Source organism: Lissotriton helveticus, chromosome 1_1, assembly GCF_964261635.1.
Source record: "Lissotriton helveticus chromosome 1_1, aLisHel1.1, whole genome shotgun sequence".
NCBI classification, from domain to species: domain Eukaryota; kingdom Metazoa; phylum Chordata; class Amphibia; order Caudata; family Salamandridae; genus Lissotriton; species Lissotriton helveticus.
The window spans coordinates 1,042,145,915-1,042,159,880 of NC_136057.1; the positions used below are offsets into that span (position 1 = coordinate 1,042,145,915).

The 13,966-nt window shown below is 44.3% G+C and overlaps 1 protein-coding gene across 1 annotated transcript in view; it reads right to left on the reverse strand.

Moving 5' to 3' along the window:
- The window catches only part of LMF2 (lipase maturation factor 2), a 144,759-nt gene that overhangs the window by 72,129 nt on the left and 58,664 nt on the right, over positions 1–13,966 (reverse strand). Inside the window, exon 8 of the mRNA XM_078677880.1 lies at positions 5,225–5,330. Coding sequence (XP_078534006.1) covers positions 5,225–5,330 — 106 coding nt within the window. The remainder of the gene's footprint in view (positions 1–5,224; positions 5,331–13,966) is intronic.

The following is a 13,966-nucleotide window of genomic DNA, read 5'->3' on the forward strand; positions in this document are numbered from 1 at the left end:
ACCTTGGGTGTGTGGATGGCTTATACCAATGTTTTAGTATAGAGAGAACACTGAGTGGGGGCATCGGGAGAGTGGATCAGTAAACCAACGTGTATCATATATTGGTCGGTAGTAAGAGAGTAACGTAGTAGTGTCCCCCTCAAGTAGAAGCATAGTGCCAAAGGACAAGGTGAACAGTGATACAAAGCAAAGCAGAGTCTCTGATCCAGCACCTATAAGGTTCAGGAGATCTTGGCCAGAAGGATGGTTTTCACTTCTTTCTTGAAGATTGCGGTGGAGGAGAGAAGCCTGGTTTCAGGAGGGAGCGCATTCCAGATCCTGGGTGCCATTCCTGAGTAGGAGCGCTTGTATGTTTTCTCTTTCCTGAATCTACGAGGTTTCAGGAGTAGATTTTTTGTACTTCTATTGGTTCTCGAACCTCCTGATATGGACAACTTTTGAGCGAGGTAGTAGGGTGCATTGTGGTGCACGGCCGCGTGTGTCATAACTGCAATTTTTAGCTGTATTCTGGCTTCAAAAGGCAGCCATTTTAGAGACTTTAAGTCTGGGGATATATGCGAATGCTTTCTTGAGCCAGTAATGAGTCTCGCGGCAGCGTTCAGGGAGGCTCTTAAGGGTGCTGTTGTGGATAGCTGAGGGCCACAATTCCGTAGTCTATTCGAGGGATGACTAAAGCTTGTACAGCAGTTTTGGAAGTCTTCGGCAGGGAGGAAGGGTTTAATTTTCCTCAGTGTGTTGATTTGGAAAATAGCTGCTTTTGTGGCTTTGCTAACGTGCTGCTGCATGTTGAGCTTGGCGTCGAGTGTGATGCCTAGGGATTTCGCCGAATCCACAATGGTAGGATGGACATTGAGTGCTGTTAGGTTGTTGAGCCAGGTTTGGGTGGTGGAAATTTTCGCCGGGGGTGAGATGAGTAGGAACTCAGTTTTCAGAGCATTTAGTTTGAGGTGATTATCGGCCAGCCAAGATTGAGTGTTAATAAGCGTGGAATTCAGCCGTTTGATATCTCCCGGGGATTGTAGCTTTAGGTAAAGTTGTGTGTCGTCGGCGTACATATGGAATTGGACATTGGAGGCTTGGAGCAAGGTGGCAAGCGGTTCCATGACGAGGTTGAACAGTGTGGGGGAGAGGGAGGATCCTTGTGGGACACCTAGGTCTGCAGGGACAGGTGTAGATAGCACATTGTCGATCTTGAACTTCTGAGACCGGTTGTGAAGGAAGGACGAGAACCATTTGAGAACAGTTCCCGATAGACCCATTTTAGTGCTTAGCAGCTCCAGCAAGTTCTCATGTTTGACCGTGTCAAATGCTGACGAGAGGTCAAGAAGGATGAGGAGGCAGGACTCATTGCGATCAAGAATTTGAAGGGCGTCATCAATTATGTGTGTCATAGCTGTTTCCGTGCTATGTTTCGCTCGGAAGCCTGATTGAGGAGGGTTGAGGAGGTCAAATTGGTCAATGTGCTTTGTTAGTTGGAGTTGCACACATTTCTCCAGCAGTTTGGCCAGGGTGGGGATATTGGTGATGGGCTGGTAATTGTTTAGGTCAGACGGATCAGCTGTAGGTTTCTTGAGTATAGGCGTAACTTGCCCCACCTTGAGGGAGTCTGGAATGAGGCCTTGTTGCAGGGGGCGGTTGACGATTTTGGTCCAGAGAGGGAGAAGCAAGGGAATGAAGTCTTTTACAGCATTAGCAGGTAGCGGGTCTGTGATGTGATTAGAGGGCTTCAAGGTGCAGAGCAGTTTGTGTATTGCTTCTTCCGAATAGGTATCGAAGTACAGCCAAGATGCCTTGTTTTTAGGTTGAGTGTTAGCCATTCTGGTGTGGTTGGGGAATCGGCTTACATCCATGATGAGGTCATTTCTTATGTTGTCAGTCTTTAGCTTAAAGAAAGCAGAGAGGGCTTCACAGTGTGGGGCGTCGCTTGTTGTGCCGTTTGATTGTAAGGGTAGTGTCTTTGTTTGGGTCTTGATTAGTTCGAACAGCTTTCTTGGCCTGTTTTTTGCTTGGTCCAACTGGCGGCTAAAGAAGTCCGATTTTGTGCGCTTTATTTTCCTGAAGTAGGCATTTCTCTTGTTCTTAAGCCTTTTGAGGTGCAGTGCTGAAGGGTCCGATCTCCAGGTGCGCTCTGCCATTCGCATAGTACGCCTGTCGTCATTGAGCCTATCATCATACCAGGGGTTAGAAATTTTGGTGGAGACTCTCTTCAGTTGCAGTGGGGCGACTTCATTGACTATTGTATTCATAGAGTCAAGGTAGTGGTCGGTCAGTGATTGAACATCCGAGGCACCTGAAGGGGGAAGGAGGAGATTGCCGATGTGAGGAGGCAGGGTAGAGGGGTTAAGATTCTTCATGTCCCTTTTACATGTTTTAGATTTGATTGGTTGAGCCGGGTTAGGTTTAACTTTTTCATTGATAAAGAAGGTGATAATGTGGTGATCTGACCAGTCGCAGGGTAGAATCGCCTCCAGTTGTGTAGAGTTCTCTTTGGCAATGATGAGATCGAGTATCGAGCCTTTGTCGTGTGTTGGTCTATCGCATATTTGGGTGAGGTCAAGCGCATTAAGGAAAGTTTTGAGACTATTCACCACTGTGTCTTTCTGATCGTTCCAGTGGAGATTGAAATCACCCAGGTATACTTGGGTGGTCTGCCGACCGGCATTGGAAGTGATCATGTCCATGAGTTGTTGGGTGAATATGAGATTGTCACCAGGCGGGTGATAGATGAGATGTAAAGCACAAACTTGTTTGCCCTCGCTGGAGATGTCGAGGCAGAGGAGTTCACAGGAGGAAAGGGAGGGGGAGGTGACTTTAGTAACAGAGAGGTTGCTCCTAAAAATGCATGCAATTCCCCCGCCCGTCTTGCCAGGAGACCTGTCCAGCCTAATGATGTGATAATTGGGGGGGGACTAGTATGTCCATAATCGGGGTAGAGGCTTCAGTAAGCCACGTTTCCGTTAGAATGGCTAGGTCCAGATCCATAGCTGAGACGAGATCCGCGATGTCGGAGGAGTGTCTCTGAGCTGATCTGCAGTTGAGTAGGATGCATTTGAGTTTGGGAGAGAGAAGGGTGGTCTAGCTTTCTAGTGTGAGGGGAACTTTTCTGAGGTTGTTAGGGACGGAACCTCTGTTGTTGAGTGTTGGGGGCCTCACAGGGTTTGTAAGAATTGTGGGTATGGGGATGTGCGTGTTGGATATGTGTTTTACCGGACCTGGGCCATAAGAGCGAAGGAGAGAGCATAGGTCGCGGTCCGATAATGGGTTGAGGACATGACGGGGGCGGTGGGAGTTATTGTGAACGGGGATAGTCGGCCAGCGCGGGTGTCGTCGGAGGCGAGGGTATGTAGGGAGGGTGCGTCGTTTGTAGGGTAGGGGGATGGTGGGAGGTAGACTGGGCTGTGAGGAGAGAAGGTCTTTGATTGCGTGGACATCTTTTTTGATTTGTAGAATATCCTCTTTGAATGAAGTTGGTGGGAAAACCCAATTTAAATGTTCAGGCATAGAATCCAACAAAATGTTTTACATCGGTCTTTAGTTTCTCACAAAAGTCACACATTGTGCATTATTAGGGTCATGCTATTTAGCCATTCATTACTGCTAAATTAAACCAGGATTTGCAATGTCTGGTAAGTATTTGCTTTCAGACCGTTAAGCATCTAATCAACAAGGAAGTGATATTTCTTATTAATAATGAACATCAAAATTAATAGTATTATTTGATATAGTTTAACTTAAGCAGTGGTAACAAATGTGGTTTATAATGTCCACAAAGTAGTCTGTTCAATACCGATGTCTGTTTTTTTTTAGCAGAATCACGTCCTGTTTTCTCCAAATGGTAGCCAAGCTGCCTGGTCTCTAATGCTTGCATTTGAGAAACTGACATCAGAATGTTAGGCAGAATTATCCCGGTGATAAAAGGCTGTGCTGATAGTCGCTTGCATATTTTTTGTGAATTGTTCGTGCTGGATTAATTAAGACCTATTCTACATTGCTCAGAACGCTATCGCCCAAGACAAAGCTGAGGGACTTTCATTGTACATCCCACATATGTACAATGAAATATATACCTTCTCAACAGTGGCAGCTTGTCCCACTGCTGCAGACGACTATATCCTACTTAATGTGATACTTAACGAGAGCAATTAAATTCTCCAGTCAAGAGAAATGTGCTATATTAGAGAAAAGTAGAGTTGTGCCAATAGCCCAACTCTACACTTAGCAGTGACCTCTGTCTGGAAGTAGAGAGAACTTCAAGCTGCTGATGTTCTACCTAAAGTTCTGGAGCTTGTGTTTATTGAAATGAATTAGGAAACGGGGGAGCAGTTTTGGGTAATGTTTCTCCACTAACTCAGATAAGGGTGCCAGATAGTTTTCATCAAACATCTGGGACTATCTAACTAAGGAGGATGGAATTGGTGCAGTGCTCATGTTGCTTTATTAGAGAGACCAAGCATGCTTGCCTGCCTGCACCATTAGTAGTTGCATACAGAGAGGCGCTTTGGCATTTGTTTGGAGCAGAAAACTTACTTATTGGTCAGTATCTCAGTATTACCCAATTACAAACTAAGATTTTTAAACAGAAGGAGAGAGGATTTTATGGATTTCTAGACTTTAAAATATGAAAATATTTATCAATTGGCACCGGCTAGTCTATTCCCACAGTGTTAGAGCATTTCAATACAATCAGTGAGTGAGATGGTTATCTTAGACCTCACTGAGGGGTTCCCCAAGGTAAGGTTACATGTTTTGCAGAAAGACTTACTGCTTTTGTTTACCACTTCACCTACACTAAAAACTGTGTGAGGATAAGCTAGTTAATGATTGATATACGGCTGCCTCCCTATCAAAAGATCGGAATAAAGCAATAAGCCTTCATGTCCATATTGCGGGCATGTATTGACACCCTTTAAGCCCACAAGGCACCAAAATAAAAATGAGAGATTAGTACAGTAAGGACTAAACACCTGCCATGAGATATTCTGAACAAATTCTGGAAACTTGAGTGATTTCAGAAGGTGGTCAACAAACCATAGTGCAATATATGGGTGTATTTAAGAGTGGCAACAATCAGGAAGGGGACTCCTAGGGTCTGGCAGCTGAAAAATAACATATGCAAACTTGTGCCCTACAATACACCTGCAGCAAGTGCACCTATTGCAATCCCATGAAAAATGTATGGTACCTCTTAAAGATCTACTGAAGAACCCCACATGCTGAAACGCACCTGTACATAGCAGAGAGGATTTCCCAAGAAAGTGAGAGTGCTCCAATTCCCACTGTTGGCAGCATGACTGCTTTAAGCCACTGCATAAACTCATGGTACGTAAATGCTGAAAAGAAATGTAAAAAGGTCTTTATGAGATTGATACTGCAAGACAAGAACATGACCGACAAACGGGTGAAGTCACAACAGAATTAAAACAATTATGAAGTACGTCCATTGGGCACCAGGAAACCCACTCCAGTCATAAGAAACTTTAAACATTTAGCGTTAATAAACAAACATCGTATTGATACACATTTCAATCGGAGGACTGTGCCAAAAAACCCAACGGTGGCCTATTTAACTTTTTAGGGTACATTTTTCACTTCAATGATGGACAAAAGATAGCTCCTGTTGAAAATTAATTGGTACATTTAAGGAACTAGGAGCATAGGCTTATTTGCAAAAACTATTGACACTTAAGGTAAGCTATGAAAGGCAAATTACATATGGTCTAACAGAAGAGATTGCAAAAGCCAGACTAGAAAGAACCAAGAAAGACTGCAGCCATGCTTTAGAAGGCAGATTGTAGGTCCAGTGAGACAAAAGACAAGCTATTTCTTTTTTTGTAATGTCTTGTTACATACTTAATAAAATAACAGGAAGGATATTTCCTATTTTCCTAAGATTAAGAGGGCTTCCAATTCATTAAATCTCACAATAAAGTTTTAACATTAGAGTGAGGCGGGGGCGACACCTACATCAGGAAAGAATTACATATGCACTTCAACACGGTTGTGATTGCAAACCTTGGTGGGTAAAGAATCAGAAGATAATATAATCATTAGGGTCAGGATCAATAAGGCACAATCTTGCATCAGAGATGAGGCTGTGAGCCTAATCTCAGAAGCCTTGGATACCAGTTATATGTTCCACAGGGGCGGGAGAACATGTGTGTCAGAGGATCTTGTGATGGGTGAACTATACATCAAGTTAGGGTGACAAGGGCAGTTGGGAAAGGTGTGCAAGATTCTTGAGGAATCAAGGGAAAGGAGAGGGACTAGAGCAGGGAGGGAAGACAAATGAGGGCAGAAAATAGCAAGAATTGTTTATCAAGAATGTGAAAGTTCAGCAAAGCGAGATACTGAAACAATCAGAGAATAATGCACATAATAGGTAAATGCATGTGTTTTCATGGAATCTCAAAGGACTAGATAACAGAGGCAGGAGGCAAGGAGGACTAAAAGAAAAAAAAAATAAGTTTCCCTGGACAGACACGTTGAATTAGATCAAAGATGTTGAAAAAACAATTGATTTAGAGAAAGCTCTCCTTGCACTACAAGTAATTCAGGAACCGCTGCGATAGGGGTAGCTTTACACCTAAACTACTCATCATGTATTGTGTTGTTGGTGTTCTTTTAAAGCTTATGCCAGAACAAAGAACAAAAGATGCAGGGCAACATTCAGAATCATGCCACAAAGTCCATGAGAAGTCTAAAATATTTTACAAACAAATTAAGGCAATAAAAGGACAGATAAATGTTGTTCATTTAGTTCATTCTGCCCATCAAACCTAAGAGCAAAAGATTAAAAAATTTCAATCCGGAAAAAGATCTGGTGGATTACTTAAATTATATATTAAAGGAGCAAACAAATACAAACCAAATACTCTACCTAAGCATCATTCATAACAAATGAAAAATAACACCAGTGAAATTGCCACTGTGTTAAGGAAGTACTGTATAGTTATATATTATCCTATTTTTAGGTTGCGATTATTCTATCCCACAGGGATAGATAGGCGAGAATTATAATAAGCTCTTCAAAAACTCTACCGAACTTGCTGATCACGCACAGTTCATGTGAGCTATGCGCGTGCACAAACCAGCCACGTCACACCACCATTTGTCTGTGCCTCGCCTCAGACTTCAAAGGATCCGCTCCCCCGCCCCAGACTTCAAAGGAATGCGCTCCCGCCCCCCCCCCCCAATCATAGCAATGCCGAGAGCTTGTTGTTGTTGTTCACCCCCATGGACCATGATTACTTGTGGCATACAAACTTCTCCCATTATAAGCTCTGCATGCAAGTGTTCGTGTTTCCTTTCCATTAATCAGCGGAGCGCCTCTTCACGGCCGCCCGCTTCATCTTTCACACCAGACCACTTACATTTTTAAACGTATTTCCTGATTAGTGCCCACATAGGTACATGCGACAATGCGCTAGTCCTTCCATCTTAAACTTGGTTTTCCTTGCATTACAACCAAAATAAACACAGAGACAACAGAGGAATTTCTATTTGCGAGAACGGACTCTGCTCTGATGCTCCACGACGTGCTGCCACTCTGCACTACACATTAACTGTGGCCACTGCACGGTGTCGGCAACAAAAGGCAGAACCACTCCTCCTATAAATGTAGCACGTCTGTGCTGCTTCTTCAACCATGGCCTGGGCTTTAATCAACATGCAAGCATTCCAATCATGTACTAAGTCACCTTTATTTAGTTTCAGCTACAGGCCCCTCCCCCCCAGTAACAGATTTGCTTTCGGCATGAGGCGATGTTTTGGGTTTTGTTTTAGTCTAGTTTCCCTGCATTATTCTTCACGCCTCACACTGCTGCACGCATCACTCTGGGACACCACCACAGCATCACTCTGGGACACCACCACAGCATCACTCTGGGACACCACCACAGCATCACTCTGGGACACCACCACAGCATCACTCTGGGACACCACCACAGCATCACTCTGGGACACCACCACAGCATCACTCTGGGACACCACCACAGCATCACTCTGGGACACCACCACAGCATCACTCTGGGACACCACCACAGCATCACTCTGGGACACCACCACAGCATCACTCTGGGACACCACCACAGCATCACTCTGGGACACCACCACAGCATCACTCTGGGACACCACCACAGCATCACTCTGGGACACCACCACAGCATCACTCTGGGACACCACCACAGCATCACTCTGGGACACCACCACAGCATCACTCAGCCCAACCACAACAGCATCACTCAGCACCACAACAGCACTGTCCTTGCTTGCTACCAACAAGCATTGCCATAGCCAATAGGATTCGCATTAGGAAAGTGTAGGCTATTGGCTTTGTGAATAACAATGCTATTAATTTAAATATTTTCAAAGCCAACACATTAAAAAAAATTGTAATTTACAATACCAATAGCTCACACTTTCCCAATGCGAGACCTATTGCATTGCAAATGCTTGTTTAGTTAATCCAAATTTTAGGAAAAAATGGGGGCCCCTGCCTTAAAGGATAAACCCTAGCAAGGAAAGAACTATTTTTTGAAAAAGGAAAGGAAAAGATTAACACCGGGTTTTGTGCATATTTAAACACATCCTATTGACGCCTATATACATGTAAGATAATTCAACTGACACTAATATTTTCTGATTGAATTTTATAAAAAATATTTTTTTACTTTTTATCTTTTGTTCTTTTCTTATATCTGGTTATTTTGTTTATACAGGTTATCAAATCTTAAATACATTTCAACAATCATAATTCATACAATCCAATAATTTTGTTCACGGTTATGTACAGAAAAAATGCACTTCATTTCAGAATACACAATTCTTTAGATCCAATATTTTGTTCACAATTATATACAGAAAAATTTCCTTCAACGCGTTTCGGCGGAGCCTTCCTCAGGAATTCTGTATATTTTTTCTGTATCAGTAATAACTGTGTCCAACTTCATAATGGGACACCTTTGATTGCAGCGCGATAAAAGGATGCTCTTATTAACTCTGGGTACGTGCGAATAGAAACATCTTTTTCGAATCTATGGCGTAAAAAAGCAGGTATGTCTTCACTGCACGAAAAATGCCCTACAGCAACTGGATTCTTAGTGTTCCTGTTCAAGCTCTCAATCATTCGGGTAATAAGTCCGGGATTATTTCACATTCAGAGATGTACAGTTGTATCGGTGTCATAGGCTTCATTTGAATTCAGTTCGAATAGCGTCCCGGGGCAAGGCTGCATGTCGGCTTTCAAAAAATTAGGTAACAATCCAACAATATTTATATAATTGCCCTTAATTTTTTTTTTTTTTTAATCGCAAAACCTTCTCTATTCTAAAGTATAAGGAAATCCACCAGGCCATAAAGGATCTGGCCCCAGGGAAAGCTGAAGGACCAGAAACCCCACCCACCGAACTGTATAAAGTACTCAGCCAAGAATTCATCTCTCCTCTCCCCAGTTTAACAAAACAACGAGGAAGCTAACCACAGGAACCGCTGCGCCTCCCTAGAATGGATCTACTTACTAAAGGAATCTATGGCTATGATTCTGCTTTCTTTCGAGTGCCTTGGGATTCTTATGTGAGTTAGAGAATGAGCATTTACCAAATGCTCATTCAGTACTTACAGATGATATAATTATCTGAATTAGTGGCACATTAACTAAGGGTCGCAATTCATTGATGCACACGCCAGGCCTTTCCTTTCTCACCTGGTCACCTGGTTCCGAGAGAAGGTGACCTAGAAGCAAAACTGTGGGTTGGAAAGGGCGCACTACGTAGTTCTTAAAGGTTTATAGTTGTATGGTGCTCCGAGGTATCACTCTCCGATACAAAGTGTGAAGAAATAACTCAGACATACATCAGGGACACCACAGATTTTTTTATTGAAACTACAAACATTAAATGTGACAAACATCCAAGATATTCTATTATGTACTGTAGACGTTACAGCATTGTACACCTTAATACCACACTCCAAAGGAATTGAAGCAATAGAATATTGCTTATTGAGAACAGATCTGGAGAATAGTTTTAAAATATTTCTGATGGAACTATTGGAATTTACGCTATTTCATAGCTATTTTTCATGGAACGAAGAATGGTACCAACAAAAAACAGGAACCTCAAGGGGAAATTCGGCAGCTCCAGCTTATGCCAACATCTTTATGAGTAGGTTTGAAGAAGAGAATATACAGAGTAAAACAATTTGGAAAAATCACACCAAAATAAGATTCATTGATGATATTTTCTTACTTTGGGAAGGTCCTAAAGACACCTTGGTAACACAACTCAAACAACTCAACAAAGTGGATTCCCGCATTCAATTTACCTATGAAATACAAGAGGAGTCAATAAGATTTTTGGATGTGAGAGTTAAAAAAACACCAACAGGATTTCAGACAGACTTATTCAGGAAAAGTACGGACCGAAACAATACACTACTCGAGTTTATCCTCAACCCCTCTAAGAACACTTACCATACAGTCAACTCTTACGAGCAAAAAGAATAATATCGGACTAAGAAACTCTGGAAAAACAATCAAAAGAGATGATACTTCGATTCAAAAAGCGAGGGTATCCTGATCATATTCTCCAACAGGCACAAGAACGTTCAATGACCAAAACCAGTACTGAATTGTTGACTAAAAAACAAATAAAGACCAAAGAATCAATTACTGTAGTTTCAAAATACTCCACAGCAAGTATAAAATACAGAAGCATCATCATGTGACACTGGCAAATTTTACGAATTGAACAAGATTTCAATCACATTTTCGATGAGAATCCTATTTTTGCTTATACAAGAGCCAAAAACCTCGGAGAACGTTTAAAACAAGTACACACCGAACCAATGGTATACAAAGGGACACTCCCTTGTTGGAACTGCAACCACTGTAACAGTGTTATCAAAGGAACAACCATGAATCACCCAATAAAGGGTAAAACTCAATTTAAGAGCAACAGCGACCTGCGATTCATCCAGCGTAGTGTACATGTTGAAATGTCCTTGCGGAAGAATATACGTGGGACAAACTGACCGAAAAATCAAAACCAGACTAACCGAACATAAATCAAACATTAGGACAAAGCAATTGAAATCAACAGTGGCTCAGCATTTTGTGGAGATGAGCCACAACATTAGCAAGTTGAGATTTTGTGTTTTGGAGAACGTTCACAAAATAGAAGGACAAGATCACAAAAAAAGACTATTGCAGAGAGAAAATTACTGGATTTTATTATTGTCCAGCATGACCCCATTCAGTCTTAACGACCGTATGGAATTTACTTCTTATCTGTAATTATATTTGTTGTTCCTTAGATCCGAATAGTGACTTCTTAATTCATTTATCCTATAGTGTACACTATCAACATGACCGATAAGAACATCCAATGACCATAGCTTCTGTGTAACTACACCACACTTCACTTTTTTAGGCTTTTTTTAGCCGTTTAGCTTTATTGAGACCCGTGAGAATGCACACAGCACGTCACATAATTTCTTTTAATTTTTTTAATTTTTGTTGCTAACTCTATACACTTTTGTGATTCACACAATGAGACATATATAAACATTCGTTTTGGTAACAATCTTATTATAAGCTTTTTAAACACCTGAGCACCGCCCAGTAATAGACGCGAACCACCATTAAAAACTTCCGGAGCACGGTCCTCAGTACTTCCGGTTCATGACAGGAGACGCGTGAGACACAAACATTTTACCCGGTAAGCCCGCATTTCGAGAGCCAAAAACGATTCGGGACTTTTGAATAACAGCACTCATACGCCTTTTTCCGTTATTACGTTGAGACTTGAGCACTAGTTAGAATATATACCTAGTTCGTTGTAAATAAATGAAACACATCACCGTAGAGTAAATACAATCTTCACACACAACACGGGTACTCGGTGGAGAATCCTTCGGGTCAGAATTGAGTTTTCATAAATTTTGGTGGATACAAGGTTTATGTGTTTCGCTATGAGTCAGTGATTAATACGCATTGCCAGATCATGTACTGTAATGATAAATTGTGTACAGATAGTTTTTAGGATTAAAATTGAATGTTATGTTGTTTTGCTTTATAGAAGTATCCCCTTGTTGGACAGGCCCCATGAAGGGCTCGCTCCCTCCCCGCATGACAGGGCCCTGGTACCGGCCTTCCAGGTACTACCCGCAGAAGCAACCCCCAACCCGTCCCCCATGGGACGTCTGCTCCTGGGAATCCCTGTGTCCCTGGCCCGGGCCACCGTCAGCACCCTTGCCCGGACCAGCCGCCATCTTAGACACTGCGCCACGAGGCCGCATGGCCTCAGCTCGACCCCAACCCTGGGCCTGGCCAGGTCCCGACATCCCGGCACCACCATCCACCCAGGAGGTGAACGGACCACTTGGCAGGTCAATGGGAGTAAGAAGTGTCGATGGCTCTCTCCTGCCAGGTGCCGATCACCCCCAGCCTCCTCGGGCGCTGGCTCCACCCCCCTGCTGGGTGTCTGGACTCCCTCATCCCGGACCTCCCGACCTCCAAGAGCGAGGGTCCGGACATCAAAGAGTGCCAGACCTATAACTGAGGCAGCCCCAGAACAGGAAGGCAGTTGTATCCTGGAGTCGAGAGACACCGCGACAAACTCATCCTTGACGGACTGCCGGCGCTGCCGCAGCCCTGCCTTGTGAACTATTGTCCTGCCTGCTGGCGCTGCCGCGGCCTTCTGCAACCTTCATCCTCGTGGGACCTGCTGGCGCTGCCGCGGCCCGTTGTAACTTCATCCTCGTGGGACCTGCTGGCGCTGCCGCGGCCCGTTGTAACCTTCATCCTCGTTCGGACCTGCTGGCGCTGCCGCGGCCCGTTGCCACCTACGACCTCTTCGGGACCTGCTGGCGCTGCCGCGGTCTGACCCGTCCGAACACCGAGCTCGAGGATTGTGAGCTATCACCGTTCCACCGCCGTACCTTCGGGTACCAAGACTGTCCCGCTACCCCCTTCCCTAATAGAGACTAGAATTGAGAGGATCATCGTGTCCTGATCTCATTGTATCATACTACCTTACTTCAAGAACTGCCTATAAAAGGTGTTAATCTGATCTTCGTGTGGTGTCCATCTGGGGGGGGGGGGGGGGGGGGAAGTTACTTGTCTGTACGATCGCTGGAGACGGCCCTCACCGGAGGCCTCTCCCCTTGTGCTCGGCCGACCCTCCAGGTCCCCGTCTAACATTGGTGGCCAGCGGCGCGATCCGAACCAACGCGTACCGTACAGATAGTAACTCACCCTACGACTAAACCACAATGACGACCAAAGAGAGCGGATCGGCAGAGAAGTTCCAGATGGAAAAACTGGAGGAATACAGCCACCGAGAGCTAAAACAATTTTGCATGGACTTAGGCATTGCTACCACCGGGCTAAGCACAAAAGAAGACTTCAAAAACGCCCTAGAGGCCTGGACAGAGACGAATACCGCCACACCCCGGGACCTCGAAGCCCCGGAAGTCAACACCACCCTGACGGAACGGAGAACAGGTCCCTCCCGAGAAGAGATCCAGGAGCGGGAAAAAAATAGACTACACGAGCTAGACTTGGCACGGCTCAAATTAGACGGAGAATTGAAGCTGGCGGAACGGAAAATAAACTTAGAACACTTACGGCTCAGAGAAGAGCGAGAGGAAAAACAGAGACAGAGGGATCTCGAAGAAAAAAGACTGGCATACGTACACGAGTGCAAACTAGCCGAGATAGAAATACGCAAACTGAACACAAACCTAGGGGTGCCCGAGCCACCGCGCTCCCCGGGTACTACCGAACAGAAGGTCCACATCCCCAAGGATGTGGTCCGAGAATACCACCGGAACGACGACATACAGCAGTGGTTCAAGGCCTACGAGATCGCCATGACGGCCCACCGGATCGCTCGAAGTGACTGGGGAGCTGGGCTATGGGGAAGATTCGTCAATGAGGGCCGTGATGCCCTGCTGCAGCTTCCGGACC